At 30.2% G+C, this 25,787-nt stretch overlaps 1 protein-coding gene and 1 long non-coding RNA gene across 2 annotated transcripts; one reads left to right on the top strand and one right to left on the bottom strand.

Annotated features, from left to right (window-relative positions):
• The first annotated feature begins 509 nt into the window (after positions 1–509).
• Positions 510–8,170, top strand: LOC123887065. Its single transcript, XR_006801336.1, has 3 exons — positions 510–583; positions 2,820–2,893; positions 8,118–8,170. It is a non-coding gene; the product is annotated as an uncharacterized LOC123887065 (long non-coding RNA).
• Positions 8,171–17,928: 9,758 nt separating this feature from the next.
• LOC123886327 (secreted RxLR effector protein 161-like) lies at positions 17,929–18,528 on the bottom strand. Its single transcript, XM_045935655.1, has one exon. It carries the CDS (start codon positions 18,526–18,528, stop codon positions 17,929–17,931), a length of 600 nt encoding a protein of 199 aa, XP_045791611.1.
• Between the last annotated feature and the right edge of the window lie 7,259 nt (positions 18,529–25,787).

Raw genomic sequence — 25,787 nt, 5'->3', positions numbered from 1 at the left:
TTATTGTATTAATGTTGTGGACTTTTTACCTTTCTATATTGCGTAAATTATGGTTCTACTCCCCCTTTTTCTGTCACTGCTATATGAAAACCAAATCCATAATTTATTTTTGTATATATATATATAAGCACACTTGGATAAATTCCAGTAACTCATAGATCATTGTAATTTAAGAATGAAAAAAGTGACAATCTCCGGCTCTATTGAACAACCTAGTGTGGGAATAAGGTTAGAACTTTGTATTTGTTGTTTCAAAATAGATTTATTAGGATTTTTTTGCATCAACTCTCTCATTCTTGAGGAAGGAAACTCTATTAATCTGGAGTTTGGCCGTGAGGTAAGTAAAGTATGACAAGAAATTGTTCCACCCATGAATTGAACTCAGATTCTTCCGAACGATCCATTCTTTGGTGGAGCTAATGTCTTAGTTGATTTATTAGCATTTTTTCAATTCAATATACTTTTTCATTATTCTACATTAATTTTTGAAAATTTTCAAATCACTCTAGATCTCTGTTTGCTGAATATTGTTATTGACCATTGTGAGGATCTCCAGAAGACCCATATCATAGATCTGACAAAGGTATGTATATTTGGATGCATTTGTATGTATATGATAATAATCAAATTAATCAAATAAATATTATTTGTGAAAAAAATTCAATATTAATATCAAAAATTGATGTGTGGGTAGGGATGACAATTTGACCCATACCCAGAGGGTACCCGCAAAAATTACCCACAACGGGTAGGGTAAAAACCCATATTTTGGGTACGGGCACGGGTATGGGTAATTACCCGCAAAAATGAACGGGTATGGGTGCGGGTACGGGTACCTTAGTACCCAACCCGCCCCATACCCGCATAATATATATTTATTTATTTTATTTATATTATTATATTATAATATATGTAAATCAATTTAAAACAATACAACTCTACTAAACTATTACATATTTTTAATAAAAATGTTTATTTATAACATAATATAAAAATAATGTGAATATTTAACATAAATATGAACTTTAACATAAAGTTAGTAATAATTTTGTTTATAATTTTCATTAGTCAATATTAAAATCTTTGAAATTTTTTTAATTCTATTAAAATTATATGATATTTTATAATTGATCAATTTAATTTTAGTAAAAATGCGGGTAACGGGTACGGGTATGGGTACCTAGGTACCCATAGGGTATGGGGACGGGGGCAAAAGTTGTTACCCACGCGGGTATGGGGATGGGTACGGGTATTTTTTCAATCCGCGGGTATGGGGATGGGTACTATAGTACCCTACCCATAACCTACCCATTGTCATCCATATGTGTGGGAAATTTCGCCCATTAAAATTGGACATCATAATTTTATTTAAGGAAATTTATTCAATCAACAAATTTAAGGATCTTATGATATCTTTCTATAAAGTAGGCATGACAAGAGGACCTGCATTCACATGCATGTACTCATTCGAAACCCCCTAATTTTGGTGCGGAAAACTCGGTTTGACGAGTGCAGATTTGAGTTTTCCCCAAATTTAAGAGTCAGCGACGTAGATAAGACTATTGTTACCAATGTTTTAAAAGTCGAATTGTCGATCGAGCCTAGCACCAATTTAGATTTGCTTAGTAAAATCGAAGGTCTGCATAATTAGGGGATAAACAAGGACATCCAATGGGAATCGGTGGAAATAGGTAAATCAGTAACAAATCCTAATTTACCTGGCCATTTTTTGTTTTTTTTTTTTACAAAAAGAAAGATACTATTTTTTCTCTTCTATTATATAGGGACATCGGTCACTTCTATTTTACTTCGGTGATAACTATAAAATATTATTTTTAAAAAAAAACTAAAATACGTTAATAATATTTAAAAATAATTAAATAATATATTATCCCATAATAATATTTTAAAGAAATCAGTAATAAACTTTGGTTTTAAAAATGCATTTGAAATCTAATAGTTTTATAAAAAAAAAACCCCAAAAATGTAAAAAAAATGTTTTTTTTTTTTATTGGGATTGATTTGAGGTTTTTATTTATTAAAGCAAAATCATCCTAATCACAATGCTTCGACGCGTGAAACGTTCAGAGAAACCTTTATTATTGTATTAATGTTGTGGACTTTTTACCTTTCTTTATTGCGTAAATTATGGTTCAGCTCCTTTTTTTTTTTTTGGTTTTCCACCACCAGTTAAATCTGGTTCGGTGGTCAGTTCTGACACAAGTGGTTCGAGCCCTCTCCCGATCACAGTTGCGGGGATCGAACCGGGGTCCTCCCTAACAAGTTCATCGTCAATCACCACTAAACTAACTGACGATTGGTAGCTCCCCTTTTTTTGTCCGTGCTTTATTAAAACCAAATCCTTATTTTATTTCCGTGTGTGTGTGTATATATATATATTCCGGTAACTCATAGATCATTGTAATTTAAGATTGAAAAAAGTGACAATCTCCGGCTGTAATGAACAACCCAGTGTGGGTATAAAGTTAGAACTTTGTATTTATTGCTTCAAAATAGATTTATTAGGATTTCTTGCATTAAACCTCTGAATCTTGAGGAAGGGAACCCTATTAATCTGGAGTTTGGCCGTGTGGTATGTAAAGTATGGCAAAACATTGTTCCACCAATGAATTGAACTCGAATTTTTCCGAACGATCCATTCTTTGGTGGAGCTAATTAATCACATGAGTCTATTGTTTTATTTTATTTTTATAGTAAACTTGAGTCTAATGTCTCAGTTGATTTATTAGCATTTTTTCGATTCAATATTCTTTTTCATTATTCTACATTAATTTTTGAAAATTTTCAAATCACTCTAGATCTTTGTCAGCTGAATATTGCTATTGACCGTTGTGAGGATCTCCAGAAGACCCATATCATAGATCTGACAAAGGTATGTATATTTGGATGCATATATATATATATATATATATATATATATATATATATATATATATATATATATATATATATATATATATATATATATATATATATATATATATATATATATATATATATATATATATTTTACTTTATTATATTTTTTATTGAAGTATATATATTTTCCTTCGGCAACTTTTATTGCCTTTTCTCCATTTGGGTTTAAACCCCATTCTCTTGGTAATAATACCTTGTTTATATGACATTTGCTGAAGTTTATGAAACTTTCTGGATTATTATTTTAGTAATAGTGGGTTATGGTCACTGATTCAGTGATTGTTAATAATATTTCTAAATTTGGCCTAGATTTGCCATAAAGCCCAGCATATCCTCTGGACTCTAAGTATCTTGTCTTAATCGACCACCCATCATTATGGGTTAATGACAAATCTTCGTCATCTATATGAATTATCTTTTCAGTAACAGGATTTTGAAAATATTCTAATGCCTGTTCTTGTGGTTCATTGACCATTACTTCTTTATAAGATATTATCTTATTTGAAGATGAAGATGAAGAAGGCTGATCTTCCTTCTTAGGTGGGGCAGGCAATTGTCTGGGTTTTCCCACTGAGGTCCAATCCCCTATTAGGGGAATATTAGTTTCCTGGTAAGGTAACATATTGTTACCTCCTCACGGGTTAAATAATCAGCAAGAGAATTATTTTCTCCTTTAATATATTGAATATCAAATTCAAAAGCAGATAATTGAGCCTGCCAACTAGCAAAAATATGTTTTGCTACAAGGGTTTTTACATCCTTTTCAATGATTGATTTAGCAGAGCTACAATCAATTCTTAAAAGAAATTTTTGATTTAATAAATCACTTTGAAATTTTGAAATACATTTAATAATAGAAAGCATTTCTTTCTTAATAGTCGAATATTTCGACTGAGTTTGGTTCCATTTACCAGAGGTGAATCTTACCAAAACTTCTTTATTAGTTTCAGGATTGTCTTGTTTTAATATTCCTCCATAGCCAATATTAGAAGCATCAGTTTCTACTATTTTAAACAACTTTGGATTTGCCAAAGATAAACAAGGAAGGCATTTAACCCTAGTTTTAATTCTCTGGACTGCCTTTGTATGAGCATCTGTCCAAGGGTCAGGCTTATTTTTAAGCTTATTATAAAGAATTGCAGTATCACTGGATAAATTCTTGTAATAGTCTGAAATATAATTCAAACTTCCTAAAAATCTCTGTAATTGGGTTTTATCTAACATGACATCAGGAAATTTGGAAGCAAATTCAATGCTTCTTTCTATAGGAATTATAGTTCCTTGGTCAATCATATGACCCAGAAATCTAACTTTAGTTTGAAATATTTTCATCTTGGTAGCCGATAAGACTAAACCATTGTGTTTAACAACATTCTTAAATATTTTTAAATGTTTTATATGTTGATCAATTGTTTTAGAAAATACTAAAACATCATCAATATAAACTATTATGAATTCAGAATATGGATTAAAAATATCATTCATGATTTTCTGAAATTCAGAAGGAGCATTTTTTAATCCAAATGGAAGTACATTCCATTCAAACTGTCCAAACGGTACAGTAAAAGCTGTTTTATATTTATCATTTTCAGTTATCTGGATTTGCCAGTATCCTGATTTCATATCAAATTTTGAGAAGATTAAAGCATCACTTAATCTGTCTAATAAATCTTTTTTATTAGGAATAGGATACCTAATCCATTTTAAAACCTTATTAAGAGGTTTATAATTGATTACTAATCTAGGAACTCCTCGTTCCTTCTCAGCTGCCTTATTAACATAGAAAGCAGTACAACTCCAAGGAGACTTAGAGTGTCTAATTAGACCTTTGTCTAAAAGAGATTGTATTTCTTTTTTACACAAATTTAGGTAATCATTGTTCATTTGGGCTGGCCTAGCTTTAGTAGGGATCTGACTTTCATTAAAGTCATCTATATAAGGTAAAGAAACAACATGTTTCTTTCTATCCCAAAAAGCATTTGGGAGATCATTACAGATTTCTGTAGTAAATTCCTGTTCTAAAGACTTAATTTTCTTTTTAATATCATAAGTTTCAAGTTGCTCATTAATATTGAGCACACTAATTTCTTCTTTTAAAAAACATAATTGTTTTTCTTTTTTCAAAAGGATATCTTTGACTTCATTTAACATCCTAGTTTGAGGATCTGTTATAAATTCAAAAGTAATTTTTTGATCATTTATAAAAGTAGTAATTCCCTTTTGATCAATATTAATAATAGGCATAATGTTATGCAAAAAAGGAGTACCTAATATAATCCTGTGAGTTAAATTTTTAACTAATATAAAATGGGTTGGTAAACAAATATTTTTGTTACAAATATAGGCATTAGATAATTTATAATTAACTTGGAGTTTATCTCCTCCTGCCTGAGTTAATGATTGAGTAGTTTTCACAAAATACTTTGTCGGAATTATTCCTTCTTGAATACAATTAAGGTCTGCACCACTATCCACTAGGGCAACCTCATTTTCAAGAATAAAACTTTTATTAATAACAAGAGTTATTTTAACAAACCATTTTTGCGATGTAACTCTTTCAAGAAGACTGAGATAGCTATTGCTAGATGATGGACTGTCATCACTAGAAACAATATTTTCTATTTTATTAGAATTTTCTAATAAACTAATTCTTTTAGCTAGAACATCATTGTTTTTCTTAATATAAGAAATTTCAGATTTTAAAAGATTTATTTCTCTTTTTAAATCATTTATAGAAACAGGAGTTTCTCGTTTATTAGATTGACGAAACCTAGATAAGACTTCGCTAAGTTGATAAGGGGCTTCTGTAACTAGGGGAGTTTTTTCTCTAGAGTTATCCCTTATTAAAATTTCTATTAACTTTATTCTTAGATTATCATCTGATATGGATTCTAAAGCTTTTAAAGCTTCATCCTGTTCATTGGTCAAAACATTTAGACCATTCATTTCTACTATGGATTTCCAATAATTTAGTTCATTACATTGACAATTATTATTGTCAGATGTGTCTGAAGAAGAACTATAGCTAACCTCATCATCAGAGGACTCAGCTTCAGATTCAGAATTAGAATTAATAAGAAGAACCTTTTCTAGCTGATTTCTAAGTTCTTCATCTTCAATTTCATTTAGGGCTTTTTTAGTCCTACATTGATTGGCATAATGACCAACCTTTCCACATTTGTGGCAAGTTATGTCAATCTTTTTAGCTTTTCTTTTTCTGCTAAAGTTAGGAGTATAATCCTTATATTTTGGTTTGGAATAATTTTTTCTACGTTTTTTCTTGTAGGAATACTTATAAGTATCTGGGGGATTTTTTCTTCTACCTTTATAAGGTTTTAACCTTTCTATTTTACCCTTCTTCCTGCTCTCAGGGGGTCTTTCAAGATCAAAAGCGAATTGTTCGCAAAATTCACCTATTTGGTGTTTTTCAGTTAATTTCTGTTTTTTAAGTTGGTTTTTAAGTTTTATGTCATTACATAAAGATAAGCCTTCATTAATACATGTACTAATGATTTGGCCATAAGTTAAATCAGAATAATTAATATTTATTCCATCATTATTGTTTCTAAGAGTTTGTCTTATTCTTTCAGCAAAAAGATGAGGCAAACCATCTATAAATTTTGATTTCCAATGCATAGAATTGGGATTATTTAATTGAAAAACTCTAGATAGAAAAGTATCTTTATACCATCTAAAGTGAGTTAAAGATGGGCATCGAAGATTTTGCAATAATGTTTGCAATTTCTCAGCAATGGGTACATTAGTTCCTACAAAATGTTGTAGAATAGAAAGACATAGTGTATAAACTGCATCTTCTTCTCCGGTAGTAGTGATAGTATGCAGCAATTGTCATTACAAAATCAATATTAGTAAAATATTAATAAAATCAATATTGTTTGTGAAAAAAATTCAATATTAGTATCGAAAATTATTGTGTGGGGAATTTCGACCATTAAACTGGACATCATAATTTTCTTTAAGGAAATTTATTCAATGAACTAATTTATGGATGTTATGATATCTCTCTAGAAAGTAGGCATGACAAGAGGACCTGCATTCACATGCATGTACTCATTCGAACCCCGCTAACTTTGGTGCGGAAAACTTGCTTTGACGAGTGCAAATTTGAGTTTTCCATAAATTTCAGAGTCAGGGACGTTGATATGACTGTTGTTACCAATGTTTTAAAAGTCGAATTGTCGATCGGGCCTAGCACCAATTTAGATGGCTTAGTAAAATCGAAGGTCTGCATAATTAGGGGATAAACAAGGACATCCGAAGGGAATCGGTGGAAATAGGTAAATCTGTAACAAATCCCAATTTACCTGACCATTTTTTTATTTTTTTTACAAAAAGAAAGATACTATTTTTTTCCTTCTATTATATTGGGACATCAGTCACTTCTATTTCACTTCGGTGATAACTTTAAACTTTTTTTTAAAAAAAACTAAAATATATTATTAATATTTAAAAATAATTGAATGATCCCATAATAATATTTTAAAGGAATAAGTAATAAACTTTGGTATTAAAAATGAATTTGAAATCTAATAGTTTTATAAAAAAAAAAACCCAAAAATGTAAAAAAAAGTTTTTTTATTGGGATTGATTTGAGGTTTTTATTTTTTAAAGCCAAATCATCCTAATCCCAATGCTTCGACGTGTGAAACATTCAGAGAAACCTTTATTATTGTATTGATGTTGTGGACTTTTCCCTTTTTTTATTGCGTAAATTATGGTTCTGCTCCCCCTCTTTTTGTCCGTGCTTTATTAAAACCAAATCCTTATTTTATTTCCGTGTATATATATACACTGTAAGTTAAGATTGAAACAAGTGACAATCTCCAGCACTATTCAACAACCTAGTGTGGGTATAAAGTTAGAACTTTGTATTTGTTGCTTCAAAATAGATTTATTAGGATTTTCTTGCATTCAATCTCTGAATCTTGAGGAAGGGAACTCTATTGATTTGGAGTTTGGCCGTGAGGTAAGTAAAGTATGGCAAAACATTGTTCCACCAATGAATTGAACTCGAATTTTTCCGAACAATCCATTCTTTGGTGGAGCTAATTAATCACTTGAGTATAATGTCTTAGTTGATTTATTAGTATTTTTTCGATTCAATATTCTTTTTCATTATTCTACATTAATTTTTGAAAATTTTCAAATCACTCTAGATCTCTGTCAGCTGAATATTGCTATTGACCGTTGTGAGGATCTTAAGAAGACCCATATCATAGATCTGGCAAAGGTATGTATATTTGGACGTATTGGTATATATATATATATATATATATATATATATATATATATATATGATAATAATCAAATTAATAAAATCAATATTATTTGTGAAAAAAATTGAATATTAGTATCGAAAATTGTTGTGTGGGGAATTTCGCCGATTAAAACTGGACATCATAATTTTCTTTTAGGAAATTTATTCAATCAACTAATTTATGGATGTTATGATATCTCTCTAGAAAGTAGGCATGACAAGAGGACCTGCATTCACATGCATGTACTCATTCGAATCCCCCTAATTTTGGTGCGGAAAACTCGCATTGACGAGTGCAAATTTGAGTTTTCCATAAATTTCAGAGTCAGGGACGTAGATAACACTGTTGTTACCAATGTTTTAAAAGTCCAATTGTCGATCGGGCCTAGCACCAATTTAGATGGCTTAGTAAAATCGAAGGTCTGTATAATTAGGGGATAAACAAGGACATCCGAAGGGAATCGGTGGAAATAGCTAAATCTGTAACAAATTCCAATTTACCTGACCATTTTTTTATTTTTTTTACAAAAAGAAAGATACTATTTTTTCCCTTCTATTATATTGGGACATCACCCACTTCTATTTTACTTCGGTGATAACTTTAAACTTTCTTTTTTAAAAAAACTAAAATATATTATTAATATTTAAAAATAATTGAATAATCCCATAATAATATTTTAAAGAAATAAGTAATAAACTTTGGTATTAAAAATGAATTTGAAATCTAATAGTTTTATAAAAAAAAACCCAAAACTGTAAAAAAAAAGTTTTTTTTTTTATTGGGATTAATTTGAGGTTTTTATTTTTTAAAGCCAAATCATCCTAATCCCAAAGCTTCGACGTGTGAAACGTTCAGAGAAACCTTTATTATTGTATTGATGTTGTGGACTTTTCCCTTTTTTTATTGCGTAAATTATGGTTCTGCTCCCCCCTCTTTTTGTCCGTGCTTTATTAAAACCAAATCCTTATTTTATTTCCGTGTATATATATACACTGTAATTTAAGATTGAAACAAGTGACAATCTCCAGCACTATTCAACAACCTAGTGTGGGTATAAAGTTAGAACTTTGTATTTGTTGCTTCAAAAATAGATTTATTAGGATTTTCTTGCATTAAATCTCTGAATTTTGAGGAAGGGAACCCTATTAATCTGGAGTTTGGCCGCGAGGTAAGTAAAGTATGGCAAAACATTGTTCCACCAATGAATTGAACTCGAATTTTTCCGAACAATCCATTCTTTGGTGGAGCTAATTAATCACTTGAGTATAATGTTTTTTTTTTTTTTACAGTAAACTTTAGTCTAATGTCTTAGTTGATTTATTAGTATTTTTTCGATTCAATATTCTTTTTCATTATTCTACATTAATTTTTGAAAATTTTCAAACCACTCTAGATATCTGTCTGCTGAATATTGCTGTTGACTGTTGTGTGGATCTCCAGTAGACCCATATCATAGATCTGACAAAGTTATGTATATTTGGATGCAATGGTATATATATGATAATAATCAAATTAAGAAAATCAATATTATTTGTGAAAAATATCAATTAGTATCGAAAAATGATGTGTGGAGAATTTTGCCAATTAAAATTGGACATCATATTTTCTTTAAGGAAATTTATTCAATCAACTAATTTATGGATGTTATGATATATCTCTAGAAAGTAGGCATGACAAAAGGACCTGCATTCACATGCATGTATTCATTTGAATCCCCCTAATTTTGTTGCGGAAAACCCGCTTTGACGAGTGCGGATTTGAGTTTTCCCCAAATTTCAGAGTTAGGGACGTAGATAAGACTGTTGTTACCAATGTTTTAAAAGTCGAATTGTCGATCGGGCCTAGCACCAATTTAGATGGCTTAGTAAAATCGAAGGTCTACATAATTAGGGGATAAACAAGGACATCCGATGGGAATAAGTGAAAATAGGTAAATGAGTAACAAATCCCAATTTACCTGGCCATTTTTTATTTTGTTTTTAGAAAAAGAAAGATGCTATTTTTTCCCTTCTATTATATAGGGACATCAGTCACTTCTATTTTACTTCGGTGATAACTATAAAATACTATTTTTTAAAAAAACTAAAATATCTTATTAATAATTAAAAATAATTGAATAATATATTAATATATTATCCCATACTAATATTTTTAAGAAATAAGTAATAAACTCTGGTTTTAAAAATGCATTTGAAATCTAATAGTTTTATAAAAAAACCCAAAAATGTAAAAAGAAAAAAGTTTTTTTATTGGGATTAATTTGGGGTTTTTATTTTTTAAAGCCAAATCATCCTAATCCCAATGCTTCGACTTGTGAAACGTTCAGAGAAACCTTTATTATTGTATTAATGTTGTAGACTTTTCCCTTTTTTTATTGCGTAAATTATAGTTATGCTCCCCCTCTTTTAGTCTGTGCTTTATTAAAACAAAATCCTTATTTTATTTCCGTGTATATATATACACTGTAATTTAAGATTGAAAAAAGTGACAATCTCCGGCACTATTCAACAACCTAGTGTGGGTATAAAGTTAGAACTTTGTATTTGTTGCTTCCAAATAGATTTATTAGGATTTTCTTGCATTAAATCTCTGAATCTTGAGGAAGGGAACCCTATTAATCTGGAGTTTGGCCGTGAGGTAAGTAAAGTATGGCAAAACATTGTTCCACCAATGAATTGAACTCGAATTTTTCTGAACGATCCATTCTTTGGTGGAGCTAATTAATCACTTGAGTATAATGTTTTTTTTTTACAGTAAACTTGAGTCTAATGTCTTTGTTGATTTATTAGTATTTTTTCGATTCAATATTCTTTTTCATTATTCTACATTAATTTTCGAAAATTTTCAAATCACTCTAGATCTCTGTCAGGTGAATATTGCTATTGACCGTTGTGAGGATCTTCAGAAGACCCATATCATAGATCTGGCAAAGGTATGTATATTTGGATGTATTGGTATATATATGATAATAATCAAATTAATTAAATCATTATTATTTGTGAAAAAAATTGAATATTAGTATCGAATATTGTTGTGTGGGGAATTTCGCCCATTAAAACTGGACATCATAATTTTCTTTTAGGAAATTTATTCAATGAACTAATTTATGGATGTTATGATATCTCTCTAGAAAGTAGGCATGACAAGAGGACCTGCATTAACATGCATGTACTCATTCGAATCCCCCTAATTTTGGTGCGGAAAACTCGCATTGACGAGTGCAAATTTGAGTTTTCCATAAATTTCAGAGTCAGGGACGTAGATAAGACTGTTGTTACCAATGTTTTAAAAGTCCAATTGTCGATCGGGCCTAGCACCAATTTAGATGGCTTAGTAAAATCGAAGGTCTGCATAATTAGGGGATAAACAAGGACATCCGAAGGGAATCAGTGGAAATAGGTAAATCTGTAACAAATTCCAATTTACCTGACCATTTTATTATTTTTTTTACAAAAAGAAAGATACTATTTTTTTCCTTCTATTATATTGGGACATCACTCACTTCTATTTTACTTCGGTGATAACTTTAAACTTTTTTTTTAAAAAACTAAAATATATTATTAATATTTAAAAATAATTTAATAACATATTATCCCATAATAATATTTTAAAGAAATAAGTAATAAACTTTGGTATTAAAAATGAATTTGAAATCTAATAGTTTTATAAAAAAAAAACCCAAAAATGTAAAAAAAAAAGTTTTTTTTTATTGGGATTGATTTGAGGTTTTTATTTTTTAAAGCCAAATCATCCTAATCCCAATGCTTCGACGTGTGAAACGTTCGGAGAAACCTTTATTATTGTATTGATGTTGTTGACTTTTCCCTTTTTTTATTGCGTAAATTATGGTTCTGCTCCCCCTCTTTTTGTCCGTGCTTTATTAAAACCAAATCCTTATTTTATTTCCGTGTATATATATATACACTGTAATTTAAGATTGAAACAAGTGACAATCTCCAGCACTATTCAACAACCTAGTGTGGGTATAAAGTTAGAACTTTGTATTCGTTGCTTCAAAAATAGATTTATTAGGATTTTCTTGCATTAAATCTCTGTATTTTGAGGAAGGGAACCCTATTAATCTGGAGTTTGGCCGCGAGGTAAGTAAAGTATGGCAAAACATTGTTCCACCAATGAATTGAACTCGAATTTTTCCGAACAATCCATTCTTTGGTGGAGCTAATTAATCACTTGAGTATAATGTTTTTTTTTTACAGTAAACTTGAGTCTAATGTCTTAGTTGATTTATTAGTATTTTTTCGATTCAATATTCTTTTTCATTATTCTACATTAATTTTTGAAAATTTTCAAATCACTCTAGATATCTGTCAGCTGAATATTGCTATTGACTGTTGTGTGGATCTCCAGAAGACTCATATCATAGATTTGACAAAGTTATGTATATTTGGATGCAATGGTATATATATGATAATAATCAAATTAATAAAATCAATATTATTTGTGAAAAATATCAATTAGTATCGAAAAATGTTGCGTGGAGAATTTTGCCCATTAAAACTGGACATCATATTTTCTTTAAGGAAATTTATTCAATCAACTAATTTATGGATGTTATGATATATCTCAAGAAAGTAGGCATGACAAGAGGACCTGCATTCACATGCATGTACTCATTCGAATCCCCCTAATTTTGGTGCGGAAAACTCGCTTTGACGAATGCAGATTTGAGTTTTCCATAAATTTCAGAGTCAGGGACGTAGATAAGACTGTTGTTACCAATGTTGTAAAAGTCGAATTGTCGATCGGGCCTAACACCAATTTAGATGGCTTAGTAACATCGAAGGTCTGTATAATTAGGGGATAAACAAGGACATCCGATGGGAATCGGTGGAAATAGGTAAATATGTAACAAATTCCTATTTACCTGACCATTTCTTCATTTTTTTTACAACAAGAAAGATACTATTTTTTCCCTTCTATTATATTGGGACATCACTCACTTCTATTTTACTTCGGTGATAACTTTAAACTTTCTTTTTTAAAAAAACTAAAATATATTATTAATATTTAAAAATAATTGAATAATCCCATAATAATATTTTAAAGAAATAAGTAATAAACTTTGGTATTAAAAATGAATTTGAAATCTAATAGTTTTATAAAATAAAAAACACAAAAATGTAAAAAAAAAAAAGTTTTTTTTTTATTGGGATTGATTTGAGGTTTTTATTTTGTAAAGCCAAATCATCCTAATCCCAATGCTTCGACTTGTGAAACGTTCAGAGAAACCTTTATTATTGTATTAATGTTGTGGACTTTTCCCTTTTTTTATTGCGTAAATTATGGTTCTGCTCCCCCCTCTTTTTGTTCGTGCATTATTAAAACCAAATCCTTATTTTATTTCCGTGTATATATATATATACTGTAATTTAAGATTGAAACAAGTGACAATCTCCGGCATTATTCAACAACCTAGTGTGGGTATAAAGTTAGAATTTTGTATTTGTTACTTCAAAATAGATTTATTAGGATTTTCTTGCATTAAATCTCTGAATCTTGAGGAAGGGAACCCTATTAATCTGAAGTTTGGCCGCGAGGTAAGTAAAGTATGGCAAAACATTGTTCCACCAATGAATTGAACTCGAATTTTTCCGAACGATCCATTCTTTGGTGGAGCTAATTAATCACTTGAGTATAATTATTTTTTTTTTTACAGTAAACTTTAGTCTAATGTCTTAGTTGATTTATTAGTATTTTTTCGATTCAATATTCTTTTTCATTATTCTACATTAATTTTTGAAAATTTTCAAATCACTCTAGATCTCTGTCAGCTGAATATTGCTATTGACCGTTGTGAGGATCTTCAGAAGACCCATATCATAGATCTGGCAAAGGTATGTATATTTGGATGTATTTGTATATATATTATAATAGTCAAATTAATAAAATCAATATTATTTTTGAAAAAAATTCAATATTAGTATCGAAAATTGTTGTGTGGGGGATTTCGACCATTAAACTGGACATCATTATTTTTTTTATGGAAATTTCTTCAATGAACTAATTTATGGATGTTATGATATCTCTCTAGAAAGTAGGCATGACAAGAGGACCCGCATTCACATGAATGTACTCATTCGAATCCCCCTAATTTTGGTGCGGAAAACTCGCTTTGACGAGTGCAGATTTGAGTTTTCCATAAATTTCAGAGTCAGTGACGTAGATAAGACTGTTGTTACCAATGTTTTAAAAGTTGAATTGTTGATCGGGCCTAGCACCAATTTAGATGGCTTAGTAAAATCGAAGGTCTGCATAATTAGGGGATAAACAAGGACATCCGAATGGAATCGGTGGAAATAGGTAAATCTGTAACAAATCCCAATTTACCTGACCATTTTTTTATTTTTTTTACAACAAGAAAGATACTATTTTTTCCCTTCTATTATATTGGGATATCACTCACTTCTATTTTACTTCGGTGATAACTTTAAACTTTTTTTTTTTAAACTAAAATATATTTTTAATATTTAAAAATAATTGAATAATATATTATCCTATAATAATATTTTAAAGAAATAAGTAATATACTTTGGTATTAAAAATGAATTTGAAATCTAATAGTTTTATAAAAAATAAAAACCCAAAAATGTAAAAAAAAAAGTTTTTTTTTTATTGAGATTGATTTGAGGTTTTTATTTTTTAAAGCCAAATCATACTAATCCCAATGCTTCGACGTGTGAGACGTTCAGAGAAACCTTTATTATTGTATTAATGTTGTGGACTTTTCCCTTTTTTTATTGCGTAAATTATGGTTCTGCTCCCCCTCTTTTGGTTCGTGCTTTATTAAATCCAAATCCTTATTTTATTTCCTTGTATATGTATATATATATATATATATACCAAATTTTTTTTTTTGAAGAAAATGACAATCTCCGGCACTATTCAACAACCCAGTGTGGGTATAAAGTTAGAACTTTGTATTTGTTGCTTCAAAATAGATTTATTAGGATTTTCTTGCATTAAATCTCTGAATCTTGAGGAAGGGAACCCTATTAATCTGGAGTTTGGCCGTGAGGTAAGTAAAGTATGGCAAAACATTGTTCCACCAATGAATTGAACTCGAATTTTTCCGAACGATCCATTCTTTGGTGGAGCTAATTAATCACTTGAGTATAATGTTTTTTTTTTTTTTTACAGTAAACTTGAGTCTAATGTCTTAGTTGATTTATTAGTATTTCTTCGATTCAATATTCTTTTTCATTATTCTACATTAATTTTTGAAAAATTTCAAATCACTCTATATCTCTGTCAGCTGAATATTGCTATCGACTGTTGTGAGGATCTCCAGAAGACCCATATCATAGATCTGACAAAGGTATGTATATTTGGCTGCATTGGTATATATATGATAATAATCAAATTAAGAAAATCAAAATTATTTGTGAAAAATATCACTATTAGTATCGGAAATTGTTGTGTGGAGAATTTTGCCAATTAAAACTGGACATCATAATTTTCTTTAAGGAAATTTATTCAATGAATTAATTTATGGATGTTATGATATCTCTCTAGAAAGTAGGCAAGACAAGAGGACCTGCATTCACATGCATCTACTCATTCGAATCCCTCTAATTTTGGTGCGGAAAACCCGCTTTGATGAGTGCGGATTTGAGTTTTCCCCAAATTTCAGAGTCAGGGACGTAGATAAGACTGTTGTTACCAATGTTTTAAAATTCGAATTGTTGATCGGGGGTAGCACCAATTTAGATGGCTTAGTAAAATCGAAGGTCTGCATAATTAGGGGATAAACAAGGACATCCGATGGGAATCAGTGGAAATAGGTACATCAACAACAAATCCCAATTTACTTGACCATTTTTTATATTTTTTACAAAAAGAAAGATACTATTTTTCCCTTCTATTATATAGGGACATAAGTCACTTCTGTTTTACTTCGGTGATAACTATAAAATATTATTTTTTTAAAAAAACTAAAATATATTATTAATATTTAAAAATAATTGAATAATATATTAATATATTATCCCATACTAATGTTTTTAAAAAATAAGTAATAAACTTTGTATTTGTGGTTTGGTTTTAAAAATGCATTTTAAATATAATAGTTTTATAAGAAAAAAAAACCCAATAAAGTAATTTTTTTTTATTGGGATTGATTTGAGGTTTTTGTTTGTACCGATTTAAATATGAACATACAACTAGGTGCTATTTTGCCAACACATGTTGGCACCAAACTAAACTACTGAAGTCAGAACTGACCGCTAAATCAGATTAGGTGGTCTAGTGAGTCGGTGGTGAAAAAAAACAATTGAAAATTATTGATCTTTTGAAGCTGTTTTTTATAATATTTTTTCCCTTTTAATATTAATTACGTAATATAATAATGTTATTGTTTTATGAAATAGGAAAAGGATTAATGTCTGATACAGAAGCTAAGAATATGCAAGGGGTAGCTCTTCCTCTGGTACGAATATTAACTATAGTATTTTCTTATATTCTAGTCTTTCTTCATTTTAGAGAAAAGATATATAGTATGAGAAATGAATGAGTTCTTTGAAAATGATGTTGTTTATTGTTGTGTAGTATAAGTATATTGGTATTAATTTATAGCTCTTATATTTATTTATTTTTAAAAAATAAACACATCAACAACAGACATCTCCTTAAGAATAGCCAAACCAAACAATGTATTAAATCTCTCACACAATACACCTCCACCAAGCCAATGATCGCCCTATCTTGACCATCACCTAACACGTTAAATTACTTTTGAACAAATCAATCTCGCGACACCAATTATTAGTTGATTCAGTGGTAATTGACGCTGAATTTAGTAGGAATGATCACGGTTCGTTTTACCCTTCCGTTACTTAAGTAGCGGACGTTATAAAAGTAGATTGTTTTTGGGAGATATCCGCTACTTAAGTAGCGAACGAGGTTATTTTAATAAATGATAGATGAGAAAAGAAGATCTCTAATTGTTAACCACCTCCCAACCCACAAAGTAAAATCCCAACATACAATATCTTATAGAAGTAGACTCTAGGAGTCTAGGTAACCCTTTTTAATAATATTCAATTTATCTATCTTCATATAAATTAATACATTTCTTTGACGAAATATAAATTAATACATGCTCAATTAGTTTTTTAGCCTCCTTAAATTAAATTCAAACCTCTTCACCAAACTTTCACACATAATCCTCCCCTACTTCGATAATATCATCATGACATAATCAAAGAAGTATTAGAATAACTTACTGCTAGAACTTGAATGAGAGAATGAGGGAAATTAACTATGAAAAGAATGAGGGAAATTGAGAGAGTAAAGGGAGAGAATCGAACCTCAGACCTCAAGAGGAGCACACTCCCAGGTCTCAAGCCAATACCAATGCATCAACCCAAGTAGGTTAAAGGGAGAATTATTATTGATCAAGGTTGTGTTGAACTTACAATGACTAATGTACTTATATATACATTCAATATAACTAACTATGGTTACTATAACCATGAGTCATCTAACTAACTCACAAGGTAGTTACTTACAACACAAGTAACTAACTAACTAACTAACTAACTAACTTCTAAACTTGAATTAATACTTCAAATACTCCCCCTTAATTCAAGTTCTCCATGTTGAATACCTTGGGCATTTTCCTCATGTCTTTGAACTTGTCCATCTTCAATGGCTTAGTGAGCACATCAACTATCTGATTCTCTGTATTGCATTAGCTAAGCTTGATCCTCCCTTTAGTGACTTGGTCTCTCAAAAAATGAAACTTAGTTTCAATATGTTTGCTTCTCCCATGAGCTATGGGATTCTTGGCCAGGATTATGGCTGATTTGTTGTCAACCATAAGCTCTACTCCATCTTCAACATCAATTTTCATTTCCTGCAGCAGAGATTGCAACCATATGCCTTGACAGGCTGCATCGCAGGCAGATATGTATTCAGCTTCACAAGTTGACAGTGCTACTACATTTTGCTTTTTAGAGCAGGATGAAATAGGGCAATCAAATAGTGTGAATACATATCTCATAGTACTTTTCCTTTCTACTTTGTCACCTGACCAATCAGAGTCACTATATCCAATTGGCTTGTCTTTCTTTCCATATGAATTTGGATATAGTATGCCATACTTCATTGTGCCCTGCAAGTACCTCAATATTCTCTTCACTGCTTGTATATGAGATAGTTTAGGTGTTTGCATAAACCTACTGACTATCCCTACACTGTGACAAATATCAGGCCTTGGATTGCAGGCATATCTCAAACTTCCAACCATCTGCTTATACAATGTGCTATTTGACATTGCTGCCTTCGTCATCATTACTTAAGCTTGAAGCAGTTTCCATTGGTGTGTTGACTGGGTTGCAATTCATCATGTTGAATCTTTTCAATATGTCTGAGACATATTTTTTTAGGTGAATCAACATTCCCTCTTTAGTTTTAGTGAATTCCAGTCCAAGGAAGTATTTTACTCTGAACTCAACTGACTTGTCAATCTTTCAATTTCTCTTTTGTCACTGTCAGTTATTAGTAAATCATCCACATATAAACACATATATGCAGAGTTTACTCTGAGTTGAGCCTTTCACATATATTCCATGTTCAACTGTGCACTTTGAATATCCAATTTTGTTGAGAAATTCATCTATCCTCATATTCCAAGCTCTAGGTGTCTGTCTCAAGCCATATAATGCTTTATTGAGCTTCAATACATGATCCTCCTTTCCCTTAACTATGAAGCCTTAAGGTTGTTAAACATATACTTCCTCCTCAAGTTTGCCATTGAGAAATGCAGACTTGACATCAAGTTGAACAAACTCCCATCTCAAGTGATTAACTATTGCTACCACCAATCTTACAGTTTCAATTCTTGCCACTGGTGCAAAAATTTCTGTGAAATCAATTCCATGCTTATGGAGGAATCCTTTTTCTACCAATCGTGCTTTATACTTTGCTATAGTTCCATCAGGTAAATGTTTGAGCTTGTAAATCTATTTAACTGCAATTGGTTTCTTACAAGTAGGCAATTGAATTGTACTCCATGTTTCATTCTTCTCAATTGAAGCAATTTCTTCTTTCATTGCTTGTCTTCACTCTTCATATTTTGAAGCTTCAGCATATGTCAAGGGTTCAGTATCAACAAATAGTGCCAGATGCACTATGTCACCATATGGTGTGACCATATCATCACTGACCCTTTCATAACCTTGTAGAGTTCTATTTGGAATACTTGGTCTTTCTGACCTCCTTAGTATCACTGGTTCATTGTTTGGAGCTGAAGGTGTTGGCACAGTTGCTTCTTCAGTTGCTTGTTCATCAAGCAACTCAAATGGTACATAGTTTCCATTCTCTGATGTAGTATTGTTCCAATCCCAACATTTATATTCTTCAAATGTTACATCCCTGCTAGCAGTGATCTTTTTTGTAATGGGATTGTACAATTTGTAAGCACCTGCAGTGTGATACCCTACTAGTATCATTGTTTCAATCTTGTCATCAAGCTTCTTCCTCCTTTGATCTGGTATGTGTCTGTAGCATAAGCATCCAAATACCCTTAAGTGCTTCACTGAAGGTGTGTGCCCTAACCAAATTGCTTCTAGTACTTTTTGCAACTTCTTGGGTGGGCTTCTATTCAGAACATAGCATGCAGTTGATACAGCTTCACCCCAAAAGCTGTGAGGCAGATTCTTCTCTTTTAACATATATCTGGTCATGTTCATGATAGTTCTATTCCTCCTTTCAGCCATTCCATTGTGTTGAGGAGTGTATGGAGCTATTATTTCATGTTGAATTCCATTTTCTGAGCAAAATGCTTTGAATTCATGTGAGGTGTATTCACCACCACCATCACTTCTTAGAATCTTAATCTTCTTTTCTGATTGCTTTTCAACTAACAGCTTGAATGGCTTAAATTTCTGAAACACTTCATCTTTGCGCTTCATTAATTAAATCCATATCATTCTACTGAATTCGTCGATGAATGATACAAAGTACTCGTTTCCTCCTAAAGATAATGTGTCAAATGGACCACATACATCTGTATGTACTACATCAAGTAACTGCTTAGCTCTCATTGCAATATCCTTGACAAAAGATTTTCTGGCCTGCTTGCCTAACAAGCAATGTTGACATATATCTCTAGGGATCTTAATTGCAGGTAATCCATTAACCAGTTCATTGTTTTGCAGATAACTCAAACTTTTAAAGTTGAGATGACCATACAACAGGTGTCATAACCATGCTTGGTCATTGATCTTCACTATAGCCAGACATTGGGATTGATTTGCAGTGATGCTAACTTGAAATGTTCTATTTTGAGAGAGATGAGCTCTCAAAATAGTGTTGTTCTGAGAATCAAATACTTCCATGATGTTATTCTCCATATGCATAATGAATCCCTTCTCTAGTAGCTGCCCCATACTTAGTAAATTTGTTTTCATGTCTGGTACATATAGAACACCAGTGATGATTGCTTGATTTCCTTTCTTGCCTTTGATCAACACATCACCTACTCCATCAGCTGGAATTGTTCTATTGTCTGCAAACCTTATCTTAGTCTCTATGGCTTGTCATGTGATTACTGCAACCTGTGTCAAGATACCAATGTTCATGATGATTTTCATCATCTGTAGTGGTTGCCATGAGCAACATTGAATCAATCTCTTAGTCACTATCTTCCTGAGCAATATGTGCTTCAGTTTTATTCTTTCCTCCATACCTTGGAACCTTCTTGCCTTTACAATCTTTTGCAAAGTGACCATATTTCTGACAGTTATAGCATTGAATCTTTTTCAAATTCACTTTACCTTTCTTTTCTTGATTTGAGCCATTGTTCTGTGATGATTCTCCTTGATCACTGTTCTTCTTTGAAGTTTCTTGTTGATTGCTCTCTTTCTTGAACTTATCTTTCCCCTTCCATTTATCATTGCCTTTCTTAACTGCTTGAGCTTGCAGTGCCTGATCTCCAGCCCTATCTTTCTGTCTTTCACTGAATCTTTGATCATGAGATTCCAAAGAACATTGCAGTTCATCCAATGTCATGGTACTTATATCTTTCGATTCCATGATTGCAACAGTAATGTAATCAAATTTTGGAGCTAGGGTTCGTATTACCTTTTCAACAATAGCTTCATCAGTCAATGTTTCTCCACAACTTCTTATCTGATTTGAAATATTGGTGATCCTGTTGAAATAGGCAGTGATGGTTTCATTATCTTCCATCTGAAACAGTTTAAACTTTCTCTTCCATGTTTGCAATCGAACTTTCTTCAATTTTTCATTCCCTTCATGACACTTAGCAAGAATATCCCAACACTCTTTTGCAGATCCTGCATTCTCAATCTTTTGAAAGTTTATCACATCAACACATTGATGGATAAAGAACATAGCCTTGAAGTCTTTCTTCTTGGAATTTATGTGTGCATTCCTTTGATTCTCATTAGCATCTGCTGGTAGTGGAGTCACACCAGTTTCTACCACATCTTGCACTTCTTGAAAGCTAAAGATGACTTTAATCTGCTTGTTCCATCTGTCCCAGTTGGAACCATCAACAATTGAAAGTTTTCCTCCAAAACTGTTGCTCAGAGTTTCCAGTTGGCTTGTCATCTTCAAGCTGATGAATTACATATTGCTATGTTGTAATCTTGGTGAATCTTTGATGCCAAGAACCTTGAGGCTCTAGATACCAGTTGTTAGAACTTGAATGAGGGAAATTAATTATGGTTATAAAAAAAGAAAAACGAAAAACACATTTGAATCCAAATTCTTTAGTCTTGCCACCCCTATTGATGACTTCTTTGAATTTTCAGCCTTACACCCATCATGGATAATATTAATCAAGTCCACCTTATGAACACATTTTATAAATAGTAAACACTCCGTGTCTCCAACACACAATTTATATTGTTGAATATCTGTAATAACATTTAATGTCATGTCATATTTTTATATTAATTTATATTTAAAAATTCATCTTTTAATGAATTTTATCAATAAGTACCAAACAATATAAATTGGTAGCCAAGAATTATGCTTTATCAAATAGCTTAAATTCTAAAAATATGAATTCGGACAGGATAAAAATCGTGTCTTTGTTCAAAATTATATTGTGGCATGATGATATGCACAATGAGATATAATTAAGAAATACATAGAGTTTGAGATATAATTAATCCTTAAGAAATTTAAAATATGAATATGGTCCTTAAGAATATAATATATGAGTCGATGCTAAAAAAAAAAATATATATATATGAGTCGAGTTCTTTTTTTTTTTTAATATTATATGAGTTTAATTAGTTCATGTTGCTGAACATAAAAATTAGCAGAGGTATCGATTGGTAACTATTAATAGTCATTTTATTTTCTTCAAACAAATTACGCTGACTTAAATTTTTTTATCAAAGAGTGCTAATTAATATGATGTTTTGTATTGTTGAGTTACTAAACTTAAAAATGCATAAATAAAAGATAAAAGAGAGAAATTTAAATGGATTAAATCATTAAAATATGTAAAATAGCTTGATTGTGTATTGAAAATATTTACAAAGTCAGTATGTGCTTCCTTTTTTTGACAAACATCTTCTCCAGCATTCGTCTATAGTAATTTTGTGTGTGTTATTTTTATAAGATAAACCCTTTTATTTATTTATTTATTTATTTTGTAAGTTTTGTTTTCTTTTATTTTTACGCAATGTGTTATGTAATAATCTTTATGTATGTGATAACTAATATGATTTCCGAGTTATAAATTTTTTGAATTATTATTTATGTAACGACAAAGTTTTAAGTTAATCCGTTAAAACCGACCTGTTATATCTGTCACTAAATGACCCAACACCCAAACAATAGATCAGTAGACAGTCAGAATTGAGTCTAAATTAAGAGGTTGCAGTTTTATCAATTTAGCGATTTTTGACCCGAACCTGACCGATGCTCAGCCCCAGTTTCTCGTGTGTGTATATTGTTTCCTTATGTCTAACATGTTTCTTTATGTGTGAAAATGACAATCACAATTTCATGCTCAGCGTAAATATTTCGAGGCCAAACTCACATTTTTTTGAAATCGATTTAACAAACTACTTACTGGTCTTGCGATTTGGAGGCTCCACATGATCCTAGATTCGACTCTCATAGAGTTAAAAGTGTGGTGCAAATTTTTAATTGATCTTTTTGTCGGAGGAAATTAATCTTACGTTGTCGGTGTGAAAATACTCCATAGGTAGTCAACAATGGTATTGAATAAAAAAAATTAATATTAATTTAATTATGAAGTGTATCCACAATGGTAAGATACATTAGTTCATTGAACCCTTTTTAAGTTTGTTGAACCCTTATTATGTTTGTCAAAAAAATAGTTGGTCAATGTTTTTTTTTTTACTTATTTAATATTTTAAAATTAGAAGTTGTAAAAAAATATTTTAAAAATTAAAAACAGTCAACATAAAATAATGCTTAAAGAAAAGAACAACCAAGACTTTTACAAAATATAAAGGAAAACTTTTACCACACTCAAAACTATTTTTAATATTTAAGTAGTAAAGAGGTCTTGCTAACCAGTGAGCTTAATTCAGTTGGCTTAACTCAACTTCTGCACCTCATGAATGAAAAAATTATGAAACACAGTTCGCTAATGCGAACTAAAATACAGCTTGCTATTTAATGTGAATTTATATTTGTTATAATTTACTTTCTTATTTGGTGCATCGGTTTTACTGAGATTGACATGATCAGTGGGAAGAGAAAGAAACAGAAGAAAAAAAATCGTGTAATCTCTATATATCAATGATTTGCTTAAAATAGATTCGGAAGGTATTGAATTTTAAGTGAATGGAAAAGATACATATATAATTAAAATATTAATTATAAATTTTTTTTGTTGATGAAATTAATTATAAATATTCTATGTAATCTCTCAATATTAATACAACTTAATTCATAGTATTACTTCCTTATAAGATGAAGCGGATAAAAAAATTTATTTTTGTGAACCCGTTCGCATCCTAGAATGCGAACTGGGGTTTTTCAATTTTTGTAATTTTCTACACTCGTGACATAGCCAGCGAACAACGATATTTTAATTTTGTTAATTTATACACTCACTTCCTAAATAGAGAGGGGTAAATTAGAAATACCATGGCACGCACATGTATGCCGGAGGTGCAAGAAGTAGAACTCTCCGGGTAAATGCCTCTTTATTGGGCCTAGCAAATAGTAGCAGCTAATGTTAGGTCAAACTATGAGTTTTAGAGACCCATTATAATTTTACATAAAAACTCTCAAAAATTTAATTTGGTTTTTTTAATATCTAGTTTTTTAATTATTATCTGATATCAATCTATTTGATTTATCAAAGTCACTTGATCTAGTTGTGAGGGGTTTGGGTAGTATGCTATAGGTCCTGAGTTTGATTTTCAGCTCATTGTAAACCAAATCTATTTGATTTACCAATCATAAATATTTTTAATATTTTAATATAAAGATTAAACTCTATAAGTTTTTTATTGGTATAGTATAAATATAACTTTTTCTTTTTTGATAATTAAGGATAACTTTTTCTTTATACACTTTCAATCATATATCAATATATGTATAGTTTTAATATTACTTCCAAAAACACATGAAAAAAAAATATCTATATAGTGAAATATGAATATATATGGCACATAATTACTAAATTGTCGAAGATATGAAAAATATTTAAAATGATTTATAAAAACAAATAAAAATTAATTTAATTTACAAATATAGAATGACGATTAAAAGTAGTTTAAGAAAAAAGTAGTTTAATTTACATAACATTGTAATACTAACAATTAACATTGCTTATTAAAAAAAGTAGTTTAAGAAATAAAATACACTTCAAAAAAAAAGAAGAAATAAAATGCCCCTATGTTATTATGATTTAAAATAACACTATTTATCGATATATTTTATTTCACAGAGTCTTGAGAAAATTAGCTCGCTTGTTATAATAATTATTTTTAAAATAATAATCACTTTTTTAAACAAAATAATCAAAATTAAATTTTCCAAATATTGTTACAATTTTATAAATAAAAATAGATTATGAAAAACAAATTCTAAAAACCACATTTAAGATGAGAAGTGGTTTTAAGTATATTATTCTCGAAAAGTATTTTTTTTATTTTGGTAAAAAATCACAAAATAATTTATGTTTTCTTTTTCTTTTTGGTACAAAGTTTTTTTGGTAAGGTTTTTGGTTTTTTTTGGTACAAATTTATGTTTTCTCTATAAATATTAAAAATAAATAAATTATTGAATATCAATTTTTTTTATAGTAAAAGTTATTTTTTTTAATAATTTGAGACAAACAAGTATAATATTCAATGTAATCAATTTGGTATTTTTTGTGAGTTAGCTAATTTTATTTACAAAATTTTCACTAGTGGTAATTTATCTCCATTGAAGAACTTAAATTTTGAATTTTTCCATAAACAAGAGTCATATATTTAATTTTTAGCCACTTACTCATAGCGTCCAATTTTTTTTATCAAATGAACAATTTTATTTTATTTTTTACAATGAATTTGGGGTATCTTCCTTAGTTGAAAAGGG

This window comes from Trifolium pratense, linkage group LG5, assembly GCF_020283565.1.
Source record: "Trifolium pratense cultivar HEN17-A07 linkage group LG5, ARS_RC_1.1, whole genome shotgun sequence".
NCBI lineage: Eukaryota > Viridiplantae > Streptophyta > Magnoliopsida > Fabales > Fabaceae > Trifolium > Trifolium pratense.
This window is presented reverse-complemented; position numbering and strand designations above follow the sequence as displayed.

Bases quoted from the DNA above. Each gene is read 5' to 3' on its own strand.
- LOC123886327 (XM_045935655.1), bottom strand. From the start codon at position 18,528: ATGACGAAGGCAGCAATGTCAAATAGCACATTGTATAAGCAGATGGTT.